The sequence below is a fragment of the Cynocephalus volans genome, chromosome 3, assembly GCF_027409185.1.
Source record: "Cynocephalus volans isolate mCynVol1 chromosome 3, mCynVol1.pri, whole genome shotgun sequence".
Classification (NCBI taxonomy): domain Eukaryota; kingdom Metazoa; phylum Chordata; class Mammalia; order Dermoptera; family Cynocephalidae; genus Cynocephalus; species Cynocephalus volans.
The window spans coordinates 10,657,614-10,683,666 of NC_084462.1; the positions used below are offsets into that span (position 1 = coordinate 10,657,614).

General features: G+C 39.1%; 1 protein-coding gene and 1 pseudogene across 1 annotated transcript in view; one reads left to right on the top strand and one right to left on the bottom strand.

Annotated features, from left to right (window-relative positions):
• Window positions 1–7,162: 7,162 nt before the first annotated feature.
• On the top strand, window positions 7,163–8,577 carry LOC134372406 (NACHT, LRR and PYD domains-containing protein 4-like; annotated as a pseudogene).
• Window positions 8,578–15,369: 6,792 nt separating this feature from the next.
• The window catches only part of NLRP13 (NLR family pyrin domain containing 13), a 29,505-nt gene continuing 18,821 nt past the window's right edge, over window positions 15,370–26,053 (bottom strand). The window contains exons 7-11 of the mRNA XM_063089925.1: window positions 24,754–24,924; window positions 23,466–23,636; window positions 20,913–21,083; window positions 17,513–17,640; window positions 15,370–15,395 (exon numbers count right to left, since the gene is read on the bottom strand). Coding sequence (XP_062945995.1) covers window positions 15,370–15,395; window positions 17,513–17,640; window positions 20,913–21,083; window positions 23,466–23,636; window positions 24,754–24,924 — 667 coding nt within the window. The remainder of the gene's footprint in view (window positions 15,396–17,512; window positions 17,641–20,912; window positions 21,084–23,465; window positions 23,637–24,753; window positions 24,925–26,053) is intronic.

The window sequence follows — 26,053 nt, forward strand, 5'->3', positions numbered from 1 at the left end:
TTTCAAAACTTTGGGTAAATATGCAGAAGTGGGATTGCTAGATCATCATCAAAAAATGTTACAAATGGGAGAATTTTATTATTTTTAAGGCAGAATATTATTCTATGGAGTATACATACCACATTTTCCTTATTTAATCGTTCATCGATGGACGTTTAGGTTGGTTCCATATCTTGGCTATCGTGAACAGAGCTGCGATGAACATGGGAGTGCAGGTATCCCTTTGACATCATGATTTCCATTCTTCTGGGTATATTCCTAGAAGTGGGATTGCTGGATCCTATGGAAGATCTACCTGTAATTGTTTGAGAAACCTCCATGCTGTTTTCCATAGTGGTTGTACTAATTTACAGTCTTACCAACAGCGCAGGAGTGTTCCCTTCTCTCCACACCCTCACCAGCATTTGTTATTCTCCATCTTTTTGATATATCCAGTCTAAATGGGGTGAGGTGGTATCTCAACATGGCTTTAATTTGCATTTCCCATGGAAGAGCTTGGAGAAACTTATGTTGAGTGAAATAAACAAAGCACCTAGGGATAAATACTGTATATACTCACTCATAAGTGGGAGCTAAGAGAGAAAGAAGGAAGGAAAGAAAGAACACAGTGGTGCATTGGACTTGCAGAGGGAGAGAACATACCTAGGGATACAAAGTGGTGGGGAAAGGGGGATGGGCAGGGAGGTCGGAGGTAATTGAGGCGATAATTGGGTGGGGGACACAGGGTATAATCACAATCTGTGGTAGTGGCAATGCTGCCAGTATGGATCTGGTCATCACATCTTGGGCACAAGTGGTGACAATTAGCTTTGTACCTCATGAATATTCATAACCCATTAAAAAAAGTTAAATATTTGAGGTTCTGAGTATATTAACTGCTTTATTTAATCATTCCACATTGTATTCAAAAATCATAAGATCACTTTGTACCCCATAGATATGTACAACTATAATTAGTCAGAATATAATAAAAATAAAATTTTGAAAAGCTATATTAAGTAATATACGTATTGATAAGTATACTTACTGATGAACAAATGAATCAGTGGAACAAAACACAGAGCCCAGAAACAAAGTTAGACAAATATGAAAAATTTATTTTTAGCAGATCGCTGGGCAGTGAGGTAGGTGAACTCACTATTCATTAAACAGAGCTATTACTATTTTTAAACAAATGGAAAAAATCGATCCCATCTCCCTATCCTAGAGAAAAGCAATTCCAGGTGAATTAATACTTCTGTGTGAAAAGCACAACTCATATTTTAAAAGAGAATATAAGACATCTTTATGACTGAGGTAGGTAGTGAGTTTTTGAGCAAGATCCCAAATTTACATAAAGTAAACCTTGATCAATTCAATTGTGTTACGAATAAAAACTGTTTAGCAAATAACCCCTATGAGAAGGAAAGAAAAATACAAACCATAAACTGGGATAAGATATATGCATCACACAGAACCGACTAGCCATTGTTTCAGAATACATACAGCACTTCTCCATGCAAATAAAAATTAAAAATAACCAATAGAAATATAAGCAAAACTATAAAAACACATCACATTTGATAAAAGAGGCAACAAATGGTCCATAAACATGAGAAAAACACTTAATTGTACAAATTGCTTAATCATGCAAACTGTAATAATAATCATGTATGATCATTAATAACTGCATTAATAATCATGTTAAAATGCTCAACTGTATTAATAATCATGTAATAATCAAATGAAAGCAAGAATAAAATACTGTTTTCAACCAATATTTGGTATTTAAAATTTTTGACAATGCCAGGGGTAGGCAGTGATGTGTAGCCATGGGGATATTCACCTATGCCTGATACTAATGTAATTTGGTAAGGACCACTTGTGAAGAGCAGTAGAAAGTAAACTGTGCCTCTTCAACCCAGCAGTTCCACTCAGGTAATGAGAGTCTTGTGAACTAGGGAGCATGTACAAGAATGTTCAAAACAGCATTGTTCATATAACTGAGAAATAACCCAGCTATCTATCAATGGTGGAGTGGATAATTAAATTGTGATATACAAGGGGTCTTCAAAAAGTGTCTGGAAATATTCTTATTATCTTTTCTTGCTATAATTGGAAGGATGATGTTTTTATTTTATTTTATTTTATTTTGTCAATATACAATGTGGTTGATTATTGTAGCCCATGACCAAAACCTCCCTCCTTCCTCCCTCTCCCCCCTCCCTCCACAAAATCTCCTTTCTGTTTCCTTGTGATATCAACTTCAAGGAATTCTAATTGTTGTGTGTTCTTCCCTCCACCACCCCATTGTTTGTGTAATTATTTATTTATTTTTTAGCTCCCACAAATATGTGAGAACATATGATATATCATTTTCTGTGCCTGACTAGTTTCACTTAATATAATTCTCTCAAGGTCCATCCATGTTGTTGCAAATGGCAGTATTTCATTCTTTTTTATAGCAGAGTAGTATTCCATTGTGTAGATATACTACATTTTCCATATTCACTCACCAGATGATGGACATTTGGTCTTAGTTATTGTAAAGAGTGCTGCGATGAACATTGGAGAACAGGTATCTCTTTGACTTGATGATTTCCATTCCTCTGGGTATATTCCCAGCAGTGGGATAGCTGGCTCATATGGTAGATCTGTCTGCAATTGTTTGAGGAACCTCTATACCATTTTCCATAGAGGCTCCACCATTTTGCAGTCCCACCAACAATGTATGAGAGTTCCTTTTTCTCCACAACCTCCCCAGCATTTATCATTCACAGTCTTTTGGATATTAGCCATCCTAACTGGGGTGAGATGGTATCTCAGTGTGGTTTTGATTTGCACTTCCTGAATGCTGAGTGATGTTGGGCATTTTTTTGTGTGTCTGTTGGCCATTCATATATCTTCCTTTGAGAAATGCCTATTTAGCTCTTTTGCCCATTTTTTAATTGGGTTGCTTGTTTTTTTCTTGTAAAATTGTTTCAGTTCCTTGTATATTCTGGATATTAATCCTTTGTCAGATGTATATTTTGCAAATATTTTCTCCCACTCTGTTGGTTGTCTTTCAACTCTGTTAATTGTTTCTTTTGCTGTGCAGAAGCTTTTTAGTTTGATATAATCCCATTTGTTTATTTTTCCTTTGGTTGCCCATGCTTTTGGGGTCATATTCATGAGGTCTGTGTCCAGTCCTACTTCCTGAAGTGTTTCTCCTATGTTTTCTTTAACAAGTTTTATTGTTTCAGGGTGTATATTTAATTCTTTAATCCATTTTGAGTTGATTTTAGTATATGGTGAGAGGTATGGGTGCTGGGATAACTGGATATCCCAGTTATCCCAGCACCATTTGCTGAAGAGGCAGTCCCTTCCCCAGTGTATAGGTTTGGTGCCTTTGTCAAAGATCAGATGGCTGTAAGTGTGTGGGTTGATTTCTTGATTCTCTATTCTACTCCATTGATCAGTGTGTCTGTTTTTATTCCAGTACCATGCTGTTTTGCTTATTATAGCTTTGTAGTATAGTTTAAAGCCAGGTAGTGTTATGCCTCCAACTTTATTTTTATTGCTCAGAATTGCATTGGCTATGTGTGGTCTTTTGTTATTCCATATAAATGTCTAGATAGTTTTTTCCATTTCTGAGAAAAATGTCATGGGAATTTTGATGGGGATTGCATTGAATTTGTATATCACTTTGGGTAGTATGGACATTTTCACAATGTTGATTCTTCCAATTCAAGAGCATGGAATGTCTTTCCATCTTCTTGTGTCTTCTTTAATTTCTCTCAGCAGTGGTTGGTAGTTCTCATTATAGAGATTTTTCACATCCTTCGTTAACTCTGTTCCTAAGTATTTTATTTTTCTGGTGGCTATTGTAAATAGGCTAGCTTTCTTGATTTCTCTTTCTGCATGTTCACTTTTGGAGAATAGAAATGCTACTGATTTTTGTGTGTTGATTTTGTATCCTGCTACTTTGCTGAAATCATATATGAACTACAAGAGTATTTTTGTAGAGGCTTTAGGCTGTTCGATATATAGGATCATGTCATCTGCAAAAAGGGACAGTTTGACTTCCTCTTTTCCAATCTGAATGCCCTTTATTACCTTCTCTGATTGCTCTGGCTAGTACTTCCAACACTATGTTGAATAGGAGTGGTGAGAGTGGGCATCCTTGTCTAGTTCCTGTTCTTAAAGGAAAAGCTTTCAGCTTTTCCCCATTCAAGATGATATAGAGAATTAAGTGAAACAAGTCAGGCACAGAAAGAGAAATACCATGTGTTCTCACTTATTGGTGGGAGATAAAAATAAATAAATAAATTCACACCCAAAAAGAAACTGGGGGGGAGAAAAAGACATAACAATTACAATTCTTTGAAGTTGACACAACAAGCCTATGGAAAGGACATTTTGGGGGGAGGGGGGAGAGGGAGGAGGGAGGGAGGTTTCAGTAATGGGCCACAATAATCAACCACATTGTATATTGACAAAATAAAAAGTAAAAAAGATGATATTGGCAGTGGGTTTATCATATATGGCTTTAATTATGTTGAGATATTTTCCACCTACACCTAACTTATAGAGAGTCTTTATCATGAATGAGTGTTGGATTTTATCCAATGCTTTTTCAGCATCTATAAAGATGATCATATGGTCCTTGTGTTTGATTTTATTAATATGGTGTATCACATTTATTGATTTGCATATGTTGAACCAACCTTGCATCCCTGGGAGGAATCCCACTTGATCATGGTGTATAATTTTGCGTATGTGTTGCTGTATTCTGTTAGCTAGTATTTTATTGAGGATTTTTGCATCTAAATTCATCAAGGATATTGGCCTGTAGTTTTCTTTTTTAGTTGTATCTTTACCTGGTTTGGGTATCAGGGTGATGTTTGCTTCATAGAAAGAGTTTGGCCAGAAATCAACCCACACACTTACTGCCATCTGATCTTTGACAAAGGCACCAAGCCTATTCACTGGGGAAGGGACTGCCTCCTCAGCAAATGGTGCTGGGATAACTGGATATCCATATGCAGGAGAATGAAACTAGACCCATACCTCTCACCATATACTAAAATCAACTCAAAATGGATTAAGGATTTAAATATACACCCTGAAACAATAAAACTTCTTAAAGAAAACATAGGAGAAACACTTCAGGAAATAGGACTGGACACAGACTTCATGAATACGACCCGAAAAGCACGGGCAACCAAAGGAAAAATAAACAAATGGGATTATATCAAACTAAAAAGCTTCTGCACAGCAAAAGAAACAATTAACAGAGTTGAAAGACAACCAACAGAGTGGGAGAAAATATTTGCAAAATATACATCAGACAAAGGATTAATAACCAGAATATATAAGGAACTCAAACAACTTTACAAGAAAAAAACAAGCAACCCAATTAAAAAATGGGCAAAAGAGCTGAGTAGGCATTTCTCTAAGGAAGATATACAAATGGCCAACAGACATATGAAAAAATGCTCAACATCATTCAGCATCCGGGAAATGCAAATCAAAACCACACTGAGATACCATCTCACCCCAGTTAGGATGGCTAAAATCCAAAAGACTCTGAACGATAAATGCTGGCGAGGTTGCGGAGAAAAAGGAACTCTCATACATTGTTGGTGGGACTGCAAAATGGTGCAGCCTCTATGGAAAATGGTATGGAGGTTCCTCAAACAATTGCAGATAGATCTACCATACGACCCAGCTATCCCACTGCTGGGAATATACCCAGAGGAATGGAAATCATCAAGTCGAAGGTATACCTGTTCCCCAATGTTCATTGCAGCACTCTTTACAATAGCCAAGAGTTGGAACCAGCCCAAATGTCCATCATCGGATGAGTGGATATGGAAAATGTGGTACATCTACACAATGGAATACTACTCAGCTATAAAAACGAATGAAATACTGCCATTTGCAACAACATGGATGGACCTTGAGAGAATTATATTAAGTGAAACGAGTCAGGCACAGAAAGAGAAATACCACATGTTCTCACTTATTGGTGGGAGCTAAAAATTCATATATAAATTTACACACACACACAAAAAAACCGGGGGTGGGGGTGAAGAAGATATAACAACCACAATTACTTGAAGTTGATACAACAAGCAAACAGAAAGGACATTGTTGGGGGGGACAGGGGGAGGGAGAAGGGAGGGAGGTTTTGGTGAAGGGGAGCAATGATCAGCCACAATGTATATCGATAAAATAAAATTTTTTTAAAAAATTATGATATTTATAAATTTGAAATTTGAATGATTAAGTACTTGATATTAAAAATTGTGGGTTTTTTTTTACTTGTGACGATGAAATTGTGGTTATTTTAAAAAGTACTATCTTTTGAAAATACAATAGTATTCAAAAAGTTTGTGGAAAAAATGGAATTGAAAGATAATGAAAATCTTTCCATGAACTTTTTGAAGACCCCTTATACAGACTGAAAATGTTTACAGACAAAATAATTTGATATCTGGGGTCTTCTTTAAAAGAATATTCCATAGTTTTGATATCTGTATAATAGTCTATGGTTTTATAAATTATTAACTGGTTTTCTATTGAGAGTCATATAGTTTTTTCCAGTTTTTTGCTATTATAGCAGCTGTGAGTAGCCGTGTGTGTGTGTGTGTGTGTGTGTGTGTGTGTGTGTGTGTGTGTGTGTGTGTGTGTGTGTGTGTGTGTGTGTGTGTGTGTGTGTGTGTGTGTCTCTACCCAGAGAGGGCTTGGCAAACTTTTTCTGTAGAGGGCCATATAGTTTATATTTTCAAGTTCTTGGGTCATACAGTCTCTGTCACAGCTATTCAACTGTGCTGTTATATCAGGAAAGCAGCTGTAGATAACACATAAATGAATGACATGACTAAGCTCTAATAAAACATTATTTACAAAAGCAGGCAGTTGACCAGCTTTGGCTTGTGGGCCACAGTTTGCAGACCCCTGAGAAGATACATTCTGAGAAGAAAAATTTCAGGGTCAAAAAATACATGTATGAATGTTTAACTTTGACATGTGTGTTTTGGGGTTTTTTTTTTTTTCTCTTGTCCTCACTGACTCAGGACACATAAAACTATATCAGGCTCACATAAAGAAGAAATTCAGCAATATATGGTCCAACAAATCTGTCACTGGGATTTGTGATTATTTTCACCAGGAAGTCACACAGAAAGAACATGAATATATGGAACTCCTTTTTGCTACTAAGGAAACTGAGAAACAGTCACATACGGTAGTCCTCAGGGGAACAGGAGGAATTGGAAAAACAACACTCCTGATAAAATTAATATTGGGCTGGTCAGAGAGCAACCTGTATCAGGACAGATTCTCATATGTGCTCTACGTCTGCTGCCAAGAAACGAAACAGTTGACAGCAACGAGCTTGGCTGGATTGATATCCAGAGATTGCCCCAACTCCTCTGCTCCTCTAACAAAGATCATATCCCACCAGAGAGACTCCTGTTCATCATTGATAGCTTTGAGGAACTAAAATGCAACTTGAATGAACCTGAGACAGAGCTGTGTGGTGACTGGATGGAAAAGCAGCTGGTACAGGTGCTCCTGAGCAGTTTGCTGAAGAAGAAAATGCTTCCAGAGTCCTCACGGCTCATTGCAGTAACACCTGGGCACTCACAGGGACTTGAGAATAAGTTGGAGTGCCCCCAAATTAAAACACTGATGGGATTCAATGAGAACGGTAGGAAGCTATGTTTCTGCTGTTTATTTCAAGACTGGAATAGAACCATGGAAGCCTTCAATTTGGTAAGAGAAAATGAACAACTGTTTTGCATGTGCCAAATTCCCCTCCTTTTCTGGATTGTGTATGCTTCTCTAAAGCAGATGGAGAAGGGAAAGATCTGGTACTAACCTGCTAAAGTACCACCTTTCTGTATGCCTCTTTCATCTTTAACTTATTCACACTCAAGAGAGCTAATTGTCCAAGTCAACAAGGCCAAGGCCAGTTGAAGGGCTTGTGTTCCCTGGCTGCAGAGGGCATGTAGACCCACACATTTGTGTATAATGAAGAGGATCTCAGGAGAAACGGGATTGTTGACTCAGACATCTCTATGTTTCTGGACACAACGGTTCTTCTGAAGTGCAGGGAGTATGAGAACTCACACAAGTTCATCCACATGTCTGTCCAGGAGTACTGTGCTGCCCTGATCTGTTTTCTAAAAATCTGCAGCAACTATCCTGACCCAGATGTTGAATGCACTGCTATTTACCTATTTAAAGAAAGTAAAAGCAGAGTCAATTTGGGGGGGGAGGATGTTTCATATTTGGCCTTTTAAATGAAAAGGAACAACAAAAGCTGGATGCATTTTTTTGCTTTCATCTGTCCTGAGAGATAAAGCAAAAATTTTACCAGTGCCTGAAGAGGTTAGATGAGTGTGAAGATCTTCAGGGACAGGTAGGTTTCTAGTCATTATTTTACTGTCTGAGATACAGAATGAAGCCTTTATAAGGCAGGCAGTGAACTTCTTCTAAGAAGTTAACTTTTCTATTCTTGACAAATCGGACGTGGTGGTTTCTGCCTACTGCTTAAAATACTGTTCTGGCTTGAGGAAACTTTGGTTTTTCAGTACAAACTATGTTTGAGGAAGAGAATGGACGCAGCCCTGTGTGAGTCTATCCAATGACTTTCTATCCCTTTTTCAGAATCTGTACTTATTCTCAAATGGGTTTTGCTGATGGAGTGTTGAATATAGGATTATGATTAGAATCTCACCTTTTCTGTCAAATGGGCTCCAGTTCAAGTCTTGCCTTGACTCTTTAGAAGTTCTTGTTCATGAGACTTGCCCTTTTGTGGCTGCAGTTGCCTCACTACAAAAGTGTCAGTACAAGCTGAACATCCCAAATCCCAAAATCTGAAATCCCAAATTCTCCAAAATCCAAAACTTTTTGATCGCCATGACATCCAAAGGAAATGCTCATTTGAGCATTCAGGATTTTTGGAATTGGGATGCTCAACCAGTAAACACAATGCAAATATTTCAAAATCCAAAAAAAATCCAAAATCTGAAACACTTCTGGTCTCAAGCATTTCAGATAAGGGGTACTCGACCTGTAATATTAACAACCATACTGTGGGGATTGAACATGAGGATCCATATGAAGTGTGTTTCCTACCCTTCCCAAATACTAGCTAAATACTTATTAATATTTATATCAGTCTCCATTGAGAATCTTCCTTGATCTCCCAGCTACAAATTATCTTTTAAAACTTACTCTCAAAATCTTACAAATTTTAGCTCATTTAATACTCAAAAATCATATGAGGTAGATTTTATTATCATCATGTTACAAATGAGGAATCTGAGACAAAAAAGTAAGCTGCCCAAGATTACATCCTTAGGAAGTGGTGAAAGCTAGGTTTAGCCTAGGCAAGGTTGCTCAAAACTGATTTAACTGTTATGCTGTGCTGCCTCACCTTTCACTTTTTTTTTTTTTTTTATTGGTTATGAATATTCACGAGATGCAAAGCTGATCGTCCCCCCTCGGGCCCAAGATTTGAAGGCCAGATTCATGCTGGCAGCATGCCCATTACCACAAATAGCACTTGTACCCCGTGTCCCCCACCCAATTAGCCCCAACCCCCTCCCCTCCCTCTTTCCCACCCACTCCACTTTGTAGCCCAAAGAATGTTCTCTTCCTCTGCAAGATCATTGCCCCACTGTGGTCTTTCTTTCCTTCTTTCTTTCTCTCTTAGCTTCCACATATGAGTGAACACATGTGGTATTTATCCCTCCATGCTCAGCTTATTTCACTCAACATAAGTTTCTCCAGGCTTATCCATGTTGTTGCAAATGGGAGAATTTCATTCTTTTTTAATGGCAGAGTAGAATTCCATGGTATATATATACCACAGTTTCCTTATCCAATCATCCATCAATGGACATTTAGGTTGGTTCCATGTCTTGGCTATTGTAAATAGAGCTGCGATGAACATGGGAGTGCAGGTAACCCTTTGACATGATGATTTCCATTCCTTTGGGTATATACCCAGAAGTGGGATTGCTGGATCATATAGAAGATCTATCTGTAGTTGTTTGAGAAACCTCCGCTGTTTTCCATAGTGGTTGTACTAATTTAGAGTCCCGCCAACAGTGTAGGAGCATTCCCTTCTCTCCACACCCTTGCTAGCATTTGTTATTCACCATCTTTTTGATTATAGCCAGTCTAACTGGGGTGAGGTGGTATCTCAGTGTAGTTTTAATTTGCATTTCCCTGATGACTAGTGATGTTGAGCATTTTTTTCATGTCCCTGTTGGCCATTTGTATGTCTTCCTTTGAAAAATGTCTATTCAGCTCCTTTGCCCATTTTTTAATTTTTTTTTTTTTTTTTTACTATGCAAGTGCTTGAGTTCCTTGTACATTATGGGTACTAATCCCTTGTTGGATGCAGAGTTAGCTAAAAAATTTTCCCAATCTGTAGGTTGTCATTTCACTCTGTTGGTTGTTTTCTTTGCTGTGCAGAAGTTTTTCAACTCAAAATGGATTAAAGACTTTAGTATAAGACCTGAGACTGTAAAATTACTAAGGGGAAATATAGGTGAAACACTTCAGGAACTAGGTCTGGGCACAGGCTTTATGAACATGAGCCTGAAAGCATAAGCAACAAAAGAAAAAATAAACAAATGGTACTATATAAAGGTACTAGCTATTCGAAACTATACAATAAATTGTTGTTAACCGTAGTCTCCCCACAGTGCTACGGAACACTAGAAATTATAAATGTAAGAGCTAAATTCACGGGTGCTTATCATATGCTGAGCATTTTATATGCATTATTTTGTCTAATTCTTGAAAAATCTCTGAGGTTGGTACTATTAGATTCTTTTTGTAATGAGAAAATTGGCTTAAAGGGTATAAGTAACTACTACCAAGATAAGAAGCTGTGGCTCTTGCTGGATTCAACCCTGGAGACCCTTTTGTCCACCATAGCTCTTTCATTATAGCCAGAATTCCATCTCTATTTCTTATAACCTGAACTGTACACCATTCCTTAGGTAACCCCAGACATGCAACTAGTCCCGGCCACAGCTATCCAAGCTTTTAAGATTGCAAAGTACTGAGTAAGGGAAGAAAGCAAAGTAGGAAAAAAGGCAGGGTGGGTAAAAACAGAAGTGGAAGGAAAATTGAGTGAAGTTGGAGAGATGAACAATTCCTCTACTGCCTTCCCCATAATCACAGGCTTGAAGTTAAAGGACAATTGGTCACAAGCTAATCGTTCTCTTTTGGGAAACTAGAGTGAACCTGGAAAAGAAGTTCAGCAATCAAGGTACAGCTGAATCACTTCCGTCCCATCTCTTCTCTTTACCTGAATCCCCATTCCCCTTGTACATGAGGAGGACCTGTTATTGACTCCCCCAGCCCAACAGAGGAAGACTGGCATGACTGTACAGTGGCTTTGAAATAACCCTGGAGTATTCTAAAAGTGTTTTAAAATACTTTGATGTACTTGAAGTAGTTCCAGGACAAATTTAGAAATTTTAAAATAGCAGATATTTCTAAAGTATTATGGAAATTTAGTAATTGATCGAAAGTATTAATTATTGACTTATTGAGTATTGATTTCTAAATTGAAAATTTAGTAATCGAATAATTTAGTAATTGAGAATTTGTGGACCAAGCACTAAATGGAGGGTATTCTGTGTTATTTTTAAAGAAATAATGAAGAAATTTTGGAAGAGTCTCCGATTTGGGGTTAACAAGTGGAGAGCTTGTCAGATTATGAGAAAAAAACGTGGTCCATTTTAGTAGCTTGTAACTTAATATAAATCAGTGGTATGGACATTAAGACAGATCCAAACCTTTGATTTTTTTTTTTTTTGTCTTTGGCTTTAACAAAATTTTCTACATCAGTTCATATACCTCTCCCCACTCTCATTCTACCCCAGCCTTCATCTACAAAGAATAATTGGAGATGTAGAAGAAGGAAGAAAACGAAATATTCATTTCAAGGACTCTGGGTTTCCTTTATGTTTAATAGTGAGAAGACATTAAGGTTGTGTCGAATAGAGTTGGATAGAAGAATCATAGCATTAAATTTACTGGAAGATCCCATTGGGTGTTGTCAAGCATGTCAGCTCTTAAAATAGAAGAGTTGAATTCAAAGGCCTATTATTTAACTTGCAATCTCTGTCATCTGTCCCAAGGCATTTTCTTTCAGTATCTTTGATTTTAAATAAGTAAAATAAGGATATTGCTACCTTACAGGATTTTGATGAGAACTGAGACACTCTACAAAGGTGAGGTTTTTTTATTGTTGTTTTTGTGGCTGGCTGATATGGGGATCCAACAAAGGTGTTTTATAAGCTTCAAAATGATGAACAAAATGGATATCCAGCTGTACCTTAAGCCTACTGCTGATAGTTTCTGTTTACTGAATAATAATATCACAAGAAAGAATTTTGTTGTTAGGGCAGGGAAGAGAACATTACAATTCAGTAAGATCTTATTCTTCATCTACATCCTCATCCATGACGTTACTGATTTCACATTATATCCTGTGTGGGACCCATGTTTCTCCATACTTTCAGGAGGGTAAAGTATATTTTAGATATATAACACAGCCACAGAGCTGATCAAAGGCAGAGGTAAAAGCCAAAGTTGGGTCTAATTTAATTACAAAGTATTTCTGGCCTCATCGTTTTCAAGATGAGGTAACGAGGTCCAGAGAGGGGAAGTGACTGACCAAAAAGTCACAAAATAAGGGATGACCCTGGAGTGTAAATATAGAGTGTCTGGCTTCTAGGCAGACCACCATATTTTCATACAAATGAATACAGTAGAGTGGGCAGGTGGTACACAGAGGAACGATAGAAGACCATATCTTTGACATCTATTATAATCCTTACTTCAGATGGACAAAATAGGTAAAAAGGGAGGTGGTTTTTAAGATGGTTGTGTATTAATCTGAATGTATGATCTCTGTAAACAGGATCTCATGACTTCCTTCCATTTCCTGCATAATCTGCCGAAAACAGAACAAAGACTTTTACTTTCCACAGAAAACTTATTAGTCTCGTGCTTCAGCAGTGTTAAGTCCCCACCACATGAAGTCCAATCCCTTATGTAGAAATTTTCCCTGTCTTGCCCAGCAGTAATCTCGTTTATGCTTCCTACACTTCAGAGCCTTTATTTTTCTCTTATCAAGTTACAGATGCTGGTAGATGTGACAGTGGAAACTTGTGGAATATTCTGACTGATTCTTTTTTTTTTTCACAGAAATATGTAAAATCATCAATTGAGAGTGAAAATAGAGGAGAAATATCAAAAGTATAATGAGGGAGGCGATGGTAGTTGAGTAAAAGAATAAACCAGGACATTACAATATGTTTATGTGCAACATTAAGAAACTCCTTGGGATTTGTCATTATGCATTTAAACAGGGTTAAGCATTCTTCTCCAGCACATTTATCAATATGGATACAAGTATGGAGTAAGTAGAAAACTGCAATTAAAGTTTTGTGTTTTGCCAAATACATATGACAAAGTGAGAGGAGCACAGCGTTGAAGGTGCTGACTAGACAGCAATTTAAGGGACTATTTGGATTAGTACCAGCTAAGTAGATAAGCCATAAGGTGATGAAGGACAGTGAAAAGGGGTCTGTTATTAAGAACTGATAAGGGTTTGGGATCTTATCCTTCTTATGAGCTAAGAAGCTAACTAGCTCCTGGAAGCTAGCAGAAGATATGAGACTCCTGAGTCAGAAATAAAGGATTTTGTCATCTATGGCAAAAGTATGAACCAGCATTTCCTATTAGTTTTTATCAGTTCCCCACACTCCCCAAGTTCTACAACTTGGGGTGCCACAAAGGGCCCATGATGGATGATTGCACATGCAGTAGATTGGGTTATAGAAGCATAGTGAGCTTAGGAAATTCACTTATTTTCAATAAGCATAACAAGCCTGCTCTTTGTTTGAGGTAGAAAATTGCCTCTTCCCTCAAGGTTGCTCACTGCAAACACAACCTGATTAGAGTCCTGGGTAAAATAATAGTAAATAAAGACAAATGAGTCAGGGCCTTACATTCTTGGCATACCCAGTGAGAATGTACAGGGATGCTCAGGTCACAGGATAGATTGCCTCTTGCAACAGTAGTATCAATGGATTATCAGTTACAATCTACAGATTAAATTTCAGTTAGAGAAGGAGTAAGTCAGGAAGATGCTAGGTGGTGGTTGAAGAAGGGATATTACTTGAAAGTGAGACTGTGAAAGAGTTGTAGTCATAATTCTGAGAATAGCTGCACTTTGAGTGTGGAATGAGGGACTGAGAAAGGATGAGAGATGCTATCACTGGAAATGATGTCATGGACCATCTATAGGGATACTGAAATCAGGTCTAAGACAGGAATACTAGTTGAGAGCCTGACAGTGTGCCAGGAGCTAAAATCTTCTAAATGAAGGGTTTCTAGAAGTTGGGCTTCAAAGAACAAGGGGTATGAAATCTGAAGAAATAAAAATAAAGGATGTGAAGGTTAAGGAGGAGGTGGGGGTTGATGGTCAAAGGGCAGCAATGAGGATGAAGACCACCTGTCCCACTATCCTCGTCCACTGCTACCTAGATAAGACAGCCACCACCCGAAAGGGCAGTGATGGTGCAATGTCTTCAGAGGAGACCCACGCTTCAGACAGAACAAGAAGACAAAAGGATCCTCCTCAACCTATTCTCTAAATGTAGGTTTGCTTGTTTCCAAAGAGCACAGTGAAAAAGTTTCAGGTGAAGAAGAGTGGGAGATGGGAATAAAATCAGAAATAAGTAGATCATCATGAGGATTAGAGGGTGGGAGATAAAGAACAATGTGAAGTCTAACACTTCTTGGGGGAATCAACCTAAGTGGAAATAAAGGCATAACAGGAGTAGTTCTGGGTGTCTATATGGCTTATTTAATCGTGGTATAAAAATTATGGAGTTAAAACCACATTTATCCCACTTCTTGATTCACGAGAAATGAGGCTTTAGGCTTCCTTGAAGTATTTTTATATTCTTTGCTTTATTGAATCCTCGCAACACCTCCAAGATTAAAAACATTATACCAAGAAGAACAAAAAGAGACTTAAGGCAAAGCCAATTCATGATCTTGGGACCAGACACAATATTAGATTAGGATTCTGGAGACTGGGTGTTGAAGAGGCTGCCTCTAACAACAGTAAAAAGCATTCTGGAGGTGACAACTCATTTGTCTTCACGAACAGTGACTCCTGAGCAACATATAGGTCAGGAACTCCTGCCGGTTGAACTCCAAGACCATTTCATGGTAAAGCTGTGGCATCTAATCAGTAGGATCACCACCACCATTTGTCTCCAAGATCATTAAAATCCCAAGTACACTTGATTTTCAGAAAGGATTCCTTCTTTAATGTCAGCATCTCCTCTTTCACTACACTGTGCAAGTCTTTTTGAAGGCTGTAAAAAAAAAAAAAGTAGTGAAGTAAAGAAGTGAAGTAGTGAAGTAGCAAAGTAAATTAGTGAACTAAAGTAGCTAAGTTGCTGTGGATTGAATATCCTTCCCAAACTCATTAGAAACAATATCCATTGTAACAATTTTAAGAGGGTGGGAAACCCTATTATGGTAATTGAAAAGTGGTGCCATAAGAGGTGATTAGATTGTGAGGACTGTACCATCATGAATGGATTAATCCATTGATCTGATGTTTAGTGTGCGATCATGGGTGTGGTTATGTTGGCTTTATAAGGAGGGCAAGTGAGCAGGTTAGCTTTCCTGCTAACCATTCACCACGTGATATACCCTGCATCTCTGCAGAAAGTCACCACCAAGGAAAAGGTCCTCACCACATGTGTTCCCTGGACTCTAGACTTCCCAGCCTCCAAAACTAATAAATAAATTCTATTTCTTTATGTTACTCTGTTTCAGGTATTCTGTTATAAGCAACAGAAACAGACCAATACAGAGGTAAAGACAGAAAGAAGCAAAGAAATAAAGTGAAGTAAAATTTAAAAGTCAAGTAAAATAAAGAAGTACAGTAAAGAGGTGAAGTAAAGCAAAATAAAGAAATGGGTCGCCCATACAAAAATTAACTTTTGTTTAACCTCATGTTGATACATACCACTCCCCTCCCCACCACTAGCCTCACCCATAAATATTGGGGAGAAGACTTGAAGGCACAAGAACCCCATTTTCCATAGAGAAAATACAGCCACAATTGCAAGAGATGGGAAAACCATGGGGAAAATGACAATAGAGACATAGGGAAGGCCTGGGTAACTCAGGTCATTGTTGTCACCATGTATAAGTAAATCTAAGTGGTTCTTCTCATTTGTATTATTACTCTGTGCTTAGTAAAGTTTTGAAAAATAAAACCTGAGCATTCTCTTCTTTGAGAAGAAGTGAGAGTCTGGTTACCCAGTAAGAAGACCCTTCTAGACACATACGTGATAGAAAGGGGAGAAACTTCCATTTCCAGTGGTCACCATCCCAAAACTCTTCTAAAGTCTGAAGTTGGTAACATCAAATCCTAAACATACATATTTTTGACTAACTTCCCAAAGTAAGCAAGGTTTCTTGGTATCTAAGATAACATCTGCTAAAACGTACCTAGTTTAATATCTTTCTTTAGCAATAACTACTGTGTATCTTTCTGATCTCCTCTCCAGAATACCGAACAAGGTAGAGAATGTTCTGATTAAAGCTTTTTATCAATGCCTCAAAGAGGCAACACAAAGCTTGGTTCAACCTCAGGGCCTTTGCATGTGCTACTGCAACCTCCTTAGAACACTTCACCCTTCATCTCTAGTCATTTCCCATATTCCCCTCCTGACATATGGATTTCTCCTTCCAGCCTCCTTAGGATTCAAGATCAATGACACTTCAAACAATCCTACCATTCTGATCACTTTCATCCTTCTATACTTCAGCCCAGAGATTCTGTCATAACATTCATGACAAAAAACACTGCTCCCATGTCTAAGATTTGCCATCTCCCTGAGGAGAACTCAACACTCATGAGGGTGAGGCTCATGTCCACTTGTTTCCCTCTGTCTACCATGCCATGGTGCTTGGCCCCGAGTCAGTACTGAAAAAGAAGTTGTTCAGTGAATGGCTATCAAATGAAATATAGAGTAGGTACAAGAATAGGAATAATGAGGGGACTCCCCAAATACCCAAAGTGTCTAGGACTGCACTGTCCAATATAGTAGTCACTAGCCCCATGTGTCTGTTTAAATATAAGTTCATTAAAATTAAAGAGAATTTTAAATTTATAGAAAATTAACAATCAAGTTCCCAGTCTTCAGGTACCCTAACCAAATTTCAGGTGCCCAATTATCAAACGCAGCCAGTGGCTATGTGGTTAGTGGACAATGCAGATATAGATCATTTCCATCATTACTGAAAGTTTTATTGACCAGCACTGCCCTAGGAAAATGAATGCAGAGTAACCATGATGCTTGCTTTAAAAGATTAGCCAATCCATCCCTGCCTCAAAAGGTTCTTCCTAGTAGAAAAGTCAGTGGGGATTACCCAAGTTTCCGTAGTTTACACGTTGATTTTCTCAAGGCCTTACAAAGTGTCTTGACCCCATCAGGCGTTAAGTCATTTCCTATCAGGTTCAGGTTAACCAGGTTTTTACTGCTGCTGAGAACAGAGGAGAGATGCTGGCAGCAAGCTGGTGTCAAATTGCATTTCTCCAACCTAGGGGTGGATGGGGAGAAAGCATAAAAGATAGTCCTCTGAGATTGGGCGATTAGAAAAGTGACACAAAATCTAGGGGAAAAAATACTACTAAAACAGAATGCTAAACAGTGGAGTGTTTATCATGTTAGACACTTTTATAAACACTTACACATAACTTACTTAATCTACATACCAATCCTATAAAAGGTAGATATTATTTTTTTAATTGTACATATTTGTGGGGTACTATTTTAACCCCTATTTGACAGATGAGGAAACAAAAGTTTAACCTGCCAGAACTTGAAAGAAACCAATTTAGTGTAAAAAGGATGCAAGTTTACTTAAAATGTCTTTGGAAAGACTGAAATAGCACAACTACCCCTATTTACACTTTTTTTCATCCCATTTCTAAATTCAACAATGCAAAATTAGGACATATGGGTTGGCTGCCTACTAGGAATAGAAAGATGAAAATGACAAAGTGCATCAGATCTGTTTAACACAGTGGAAATTTCCACCTCAGTCGATGGAGAAATATGACATGTAGGCATATGTGCAAAATCTGATGCATGAAGAGAAGAGGGAAGGAATACATTTCCTCAGTTTGAAGAGGTTGGTTGGGATCCGGGGAATCCTTCAAGGTAGAGGCACCACTCGATGGACAGAGAACATAACATGAGAGAAACATGTGCTCAGATGCAAAACAGGTATATTCTGATATCTCAGATATAATGCCATCAGCCAGGTTTTACCACTGTATTATGTATTGTTAACCTTGACCTTGTACCTTTAATAGTACACATTGAATTTTCTAGACCAATGTTTCTCAATCAAGGGTGACTTTTGCACCACATGGGAGATGTGGCAATGTCAGGAGACTGAGGATGTGCTGATGGCATCTACTGGGTGGAGGCCAGAGAACAGCCCCCGCAACACAGAATGATCCATCCCACAATGTTGATAGTGCTGAGGTTGAGAAACCTTGGTCTAGATAGTAAAGATGGAATCCTCTGTATGTGACATCCAGAAGAGGTATATTCACATACATAGGTGCATGTACCTCCTGTAAGAGCTGCAACATTGGAGATTGAGACTAGGTGTAAGGGAACTGAATATCAGGAAGGGATTCGTCATTAAAGACAATGCAATAGTTGTTGCAAAAGCTTTACTCATCTCTTCTTCTGAGGAGAAGCACCTAGAGAGTGAAGGTTTAAAACCAACCATCACCCTTTTCAAAAGCATGACTATGACCCTAATTTACTCACATAAATCTGGTGGTTTCTCTCTTGCCTACAGGTTAAAAAACCTATAGTGCACCTAAAGACATTTCTTTTTTTTTTTTTCCCAAATACCAGTGGTTATCTTCATTTTTTTAATGTTATCTTATCAATATACAACATAGTTGATTTTCGTGTCACTTTACCGATTTCTCCCTCCCCACTCCCTCTCCCCTCCCACCTCCCCCCATCATATCTGTTCACTTGTCTTAACAAGTTCAAGGAATTGTGATTGTTGTGTCTTCTTCCCCGTGGACCCCCATTTGTTGTGTATGTATTTACTTTTAGCTCCCACAAATAAGTGAGAACATGTGGTGTTTCTCTTTCTGTGCCTGACTTATTTCACTTAATATAATTTTTCTAAGTTCATCCATGTTGCTGTGAATGGTAGTATTTCATTCTTTTTTATAGCAGAGTAGAATTCCATTGTGTAGATGTGCCACAGTTTCCATATCCATTCATCTGATGATGCACATTTGGATCCCAAAAGCACAGGCAACCAAAGGAAAAATAAACTAAAGATATTTCTTAAGGGATAGAGAACTGGTGAAAAGAACTAGTGTCTGAATCATACTTGGACTGGGTGCCTGTCCCCATCCTTATTTAGCTAAGTGATCCCCTTGCATCAGTCTCCCCATCTGTAAAATGGGTATAACAGCACCTGCTCCCTCCTAGTAGCTCCCTACTGGAAGATGAACTAATGACTGCCATGCGTTTCCCATTTCCACATACATGGGTAAGCATTTAAACTGTAGCCTGACCTACAGAATTTATTTTTAAACCTAGTTGTATCCCCATTTTCCAGACCCACCACTCTATTCCAACCACATGTTCTTCACTTTTCCCTCACAAAACCTACCTCTAAGTCCTTATATATACTGTTCCTCTCTGACAAGTACTTTATTTCCCTCCCTGCTACTGCAGGGATTAGAGGTAGGGGATCTGTTTCAAGGTTCATCTCAAAACCTAAACTCCTCAGTGAAGTCTTCAATAAACCCCTGGGCAGTCTGTGAGAAAGACTAGAGAGTGTTGTGTGTGTTGTACTGTGGTGTGCAGGTTCTCTGGTTGTGGTATTCAACATTAGCACCCCTTCAAGTACCAAACCTATTTTCCACTGTCATCCATTCACGCTTGCACTGCTGATGCATGTTAGCTTCTTTATTTGTATGAAAACATAAAGCTCTCTTTCAGAGGGGAAAAAAAGGCAGAGTGAATCTCTGTTTTAAAGAAATATAGTCCATTTATCTCCAGTACGTTGCTTCATTATCTGATGGGGGGGAGGGAAGGTAGTAAAGATGAACTTCCTGAAACTCCCTTAAATTCAGCACTGTAGATAACATTAACTTACTTATGTCTTTTTTTTATAAAAAGGCCTCTGAGAGAACAAGTTCAGGTCCTTGATATTTTAACCAACAATCAAATTCTTGGTGTTTATAGAGTAAATGTAAAAATCACTGAGTAGAGGTTGGAGATGGTTGGTTCACCCCAACAATACTGGAGGTTTCATATGATTTCAATGGGTTTATTTAACATCTTTTAACAGATTCTGACAAATACCCTTTCTGAAAACACAACAGAGTTATTGAATTAACCAACCCTAGAACCGTTACTCACATGAGAAATGGCTATCATTTAAGCCACATTTAGACAAAAATTCTATGACTTGAGGCCAAACCATCTCAGCCTGCTGAGCACACATTATGTTATGGTTAAAGTCAGTCTTCCCCTGAGAAGTAAAGATCCAGAGTGCAGGGAGTAGGCTGCATCCCCCCAGCACCTAGAATCCAAAGTGTGCTGAGTAAAAGAAAGATTTACAGTGCACTAAGAACAAGAATAAAATGCTTTCTCTCAACTTAGAGCTTATCCTTCAGAAGGAGAGATTTTTAAAATGAAAACTATGTTTTTATCATTTCTCACTTTCTAACCTCCCCCCACCGTGTGACCCTATCGTTATCTTCCCTCCATCTCCAGAGTAGAGAGATGAGAATTCCTGCAAAGACAGCATCGACTCACCCAAGTGTGTTCAACACGCAACTAGGATGTTTGAGTGCCTCACACAGTTGTTTTACTCCGTCATCCTGAAGATCATTTCTCCCAATATCCAAGATTTGCACATTATGATTATGCTCCAGGGCATTAGCAAGCTCCTGGCAGCCCACTGTTGTGAAAGAACAATCTGACAAGCTGCAAAATAAAAACATACAAAAGAGGACAAAATAATCCTTGAGTCCTTATGCTTCACTCTATGCACTCCAGCCCATCTCACTTTCTTCCAAGGAAAGGAGACATGCCCAAACCAGACTTCTTATTCCAAGCCCTAGAATGAGGTGGGTACAAGTTAGGAGGGGCCAAGACACCCCAAGGTGCTCTACCTGTGATAGAAAGCAAGCAGAAACAACAGCAATACAGCCACCTCCCCTCATCATGCCATCCAGGATTTTTAATGTGAAGAGCTTCTTTCTGTGATATTTACCACCATAGTATCCAGACTCTACTTGGCTATCAACGTACATGTTTTTCAGTCTTTGAGCTCAACAGTTGAGCTGAAAAGACCGAGGAATCTCACCTAAGGGCAGGTCTAAATTTCTAAGGATAAATTATTATACCAAAATAAGTTCAAAATGATTAATTCAAGTAAATATTTAGAGAGAGAATGGGATAAAGAGGAAGGGATGAGTAGGGAACAGGAGAGAGACGAGGGGGAGACAGGGGAGGAAACCATGGGGAAGAGGAGCAGGGAGAGAGAGGCTTGTGGGAGTGTTAGTTGGTACAACCTCCATGGAGAGTAACTGGGCCATATGTGTTAAAATTTTTATTGCAAATACCCTTTGACCCATCCATTCTATTTCTAAAAACTTCTACTGCAGGTATATTTACACACGTCTGAAGTGATACAGGAACACAGATACATGGCATAACTTTTATAACTTTGTCAAAAGATTAGAAACAACCAGAGTACTCATTACACAAATAGCATATCCATTTGACAAATGACTACGTAGTCATTTTAGAATAAAAGCTTTTATGTACTGATGTATAACATTCTCAGATATGTTGTTTGGGGTACATGTTTCATGGTAATAAATGCTGAGAGAGAGAGAGAGAAAAAAAAACATACACACTCACTTATACATGCACAGAAGACCTCCTGAAGGATTTGCAGAAAAAGACACTTAAACCACTGGTAGCCTCCAGGAAGGAGAACTGGATAGCTGGGCAACATTGGCAGGAGTGGACTTTGTCCTTTGAATCAACAAAATCCAACAGAACTTTCTGTGATGATGGAAATGTTCTATAGCTGTGACATCCACTACCATATCCACTAGCCACATGTGACTACAGAGCACTTGAAATGCAGCTAGTGCAACGGAGAAATTGAATTTTTGATTATATTCAATTCTAATTCAGCCACATCTGGCAAGTGGGTACCATATTTGGACAGCACAGAAACCTTTAATCCTGTGAATTTACTTTCCTTTTATCAATGCAAAAATGTCCAGTCTAAGTTTAATTATAGACGGGCTACATTTTGGGCCATCAAAATATTTCCAACATTGTTAAAATTAGTAAAAACAAGTAATAATAATAATACTATATAACAAAGGTTTCCAACTTTCTTAGCACCTTACATCTGTGATTATTTTAATATTCTAGTACTACTACCTATACTCCTATTTCATATCTTTTCAAGACTCTGGCATGGCCTATGTGTTCTAAAAAATGCATAGACATAAATTATAGACAAAATCATTTTTACTGTGACTGTCTGACTAGGGAGATTTAGAGCTCATTTCTGACTTCTATTTTGTATCAGACACGGGATAACATATGGTGCAGAAAGGAGCTATCTTTAGGTAATCTTGTCTGCTTGCAAAGTTAGCCCTTGTCTGGTATCTGGGAACTTGAATTTCAGGAGATTTCCCACCACTCTCTGATAAGAATGGCTCACTGTGCAAACAAAATGGTTTATGCTAAACACCTGCTTTCCTTCTACAAGTCTGGAACCTTTGGGACATGCTAGGCAGAAGGTGCCTACATGACCAGCACCCCCAATAAAACCTCTGAGTGCTGTGTCTCTGATTAGCTGCCCTTGTAGACAACACTTTGCATTTATTCTCACAACTAGTTGATGGAGGAATTTTATGTTCTGCGTGATTCCACTGGGAGAGAATTCCTGGGAACTAGTGCCCATTTCCTCTGGACTTTGTCCCACGTACCTTTTCTCTTGCTGGTTTTCTTTGTGTTTTTCACCAAGAAAAACCATTGCCATGACTATAAGCTGAGTCCTGTGAGTCCTCCTAGTAAATCATCAAACCCGGGGGTTGGTCTTGAAGATCCTCCCATACCCACACATACACACATTGTAGTTGGTCCTTAATAGTCACCCAATTTTTTCCCCATAAGCACTATCCCTTGTACACCCCCAACAAAACCAAAGCTCCTCTGTGGTAAAAATCATGTCCACACCCAGGATTCACTCAAACCCCATCAGGAACTCAGGCATTCATAGGACAATTCCCACTGCTTTCCTCCCATCCACTAAACAAGAGAGCCAACAAAACTTACTCCAGGTTCTGCAGACTGCAATCCGGACGACACAAGGCCTCACACAGAAACTTCACTCCCTCATCTCCCAGGTGGTTCTTGCTCAGATTCAGATGTGTCAAACCCTTGTTCTGGAGCAGAGCATCTGACAAGTGCTTACAACTGAGTGCCCCAAGCTGGCAATACCAGAGCCTGGAGCAAGAGCCACAGAGACAAACACTCAGGAAAGCAGCCCAAACAGATGCCTGGGGACAGAAGCCTCAAGTCCCTCCTCCAAGTCTACCCACAGTAGTTCCCTGGACCACATCTCTCTTCCTTCAAACCTGCACGCAGTGGACTCCAATCCAGGTTATACTAAGTATCTATGCTTACCCTAGCCCTAACCCTTTCCTGGTCCAGATTTATACAACAAGCACACCAAGAATTTGCTACTTGTTAGCTGGTTTAGAAAAAAACAAAAAATAGGAAAAGCTTTTCAATGGCTCTGAGGCATCTGGGGATAAACCCCAGGATCTGGACGGAACCAGTTCATCTTCTACTGTTATTCCTCTCACTCACTCTATTCCAGCCATACTAGTTTTCTTGTTGTTCCTCCAACACCTCAAGCTCATTCCAACCTTGGAGTCTTTCCCTCTGCTGGGCCTTCTCTCTGCATATGAATCCCTCACGTACTTCCTTCAAGTCCCTGCTCAAGTGTCACCAACTCACACTGGTGAGAGAAGACCTTATTAGAAAACCAACCCACCACTCTTTGTCTACTCATTCCTCTTCGTTTTTCTTCATATCTAAACTATTGTTATTTAATCTTTTTGTACCTCATTCATAAGACTATATCCTCCACCTGAGTAGGAAACTTGTCTGTCTTATCCACCACCCCAACCTTGGAGCCCAGTTATGTGTCAGGTGATAAGAGTTCAGATGCTGGTTGATGAAAACAATCATCATTTCCTGGGGTCCTTGTTAAAGTTATATTTCTTGGCATAACCCCCAGAGATTGACTCAGCAAATCTGAGGTGCTACTCAGAATCTGTTTCAGAACAATTCCTACCATATAGAACTCAACAAATGTTCATTTTTAATGGTATAAATGGGTCCCAGTGGTATACCCAGAAAGGGCATGGAAGTTCTGTGTCCCTTCCCCTATACCTTACCCTATGTATCTCTTTATCTGTATCCTTTGTAATTTATTTTTTATAATAAACTAGTAAGTATTTAAAAAAGGGGGGGGGGTCCTAAATGAAGGAACCATGTTTTTTATGCCTATCCCCATAAGAAGTAATTTCCAGAAATGGAGCCAGGAAGAACTTACTCCAGTCTCTCTAAGGTACACTTGGAATGATTCAGGGCGGTGCACAGAAGCTCTATGCCATCGTCTTGGAGCTGATTAAATCCCAGGCACAGTCGTGTCATTTTTTGGATACTAGTGATAAACAAGGCCAGATTATTACAGCTGGCTGCTGACAGGTTGCATTTCTCCAGGCTGTAGAAGGTGTAGATGCAAGGTGAGCCTCAGCTATACCCAGTTTCCTTTTTTTTTTTTTCCCCTCAAATCCTCAGCCCCTTGGACCACACGTCTGGGACCCAAACATCATGCAAAGATTAGACTGGGTAAAGAGCAAAAGCTTCAAGAAAGAGAAAAAGGTGGGTCAAGGCAGGGTTTCTCAACCTCAGTCCTGTTGGCATGTGGGCCAGATCCTTCTTTGCCAGGGGGGTGGGGGAACATCTTGTGCACTGTACGATATTGATCATACCTAGACTTTACCCACTACATGCCAGGAGCATTCTCCCATCCCAATTGTGACAACCAAATATGCGTCCAGACATTGAAAGATGTCCCCGGGGAGACAAAATCATCTCCAGTCGATAACCACTGGGCTTGGGGGAGGCTGGTAGAAGTCTAAGGGAATTATATTTAAAAAAAGGCTGGCAGGTGAGATGCCCACAATCAAAATGAGGGCAAAGCTGACTGAGATTGAGACTTAAGAAGAAAGATGAAAAGAAAAATAGAAGAAAACAAGTGCATCTATGTGATAAGTAAATACAGTAGGGGGATCCCCAAGGCTCCCAAAACAAACTCTTGCTGCCACCCCAGCCACGACGCTCAAACTTGCAAAGAAGGTATTTTGAGAAGGCAGCAAGACTTACGACAGTTCCTTCAGGGGACACTTTGGTGTCCTAAAAGACCCCTTTGGTATTTCCACTTCAATATCAGAGAGATCATTGTCCCCCAGACTGAGGAAGTTCAGACTCAAGTTCTTACTGAGTTCCAGAAAGAGATGATGACAAATCAGAGAGGTTAAGCCACATGATTCCAACCTATCAAAGGGGTACCAAGATAGACAGTTACTCTTGGGAGAAGTGATCTTCATTTAGAGGACCCCTTGCTCCACGAACAAAAGCTTGACTCTTTCCCTCTTCCGCATTCCTTTCAGATGCAGGATGGCCCCCAAGTCAATGCTACTCAAAGTGTGGTCACGGTCCAGCAGCATAAGCATCACTGAGGAGCCTGTTAGAAATGCTAATTATCAGATCCCACCCTGAACATGCTGGATCTCTGGGGATGGGTTCCTGAAATCTGTGTTTTACAACACCCCCCAGGGGACGCTGGT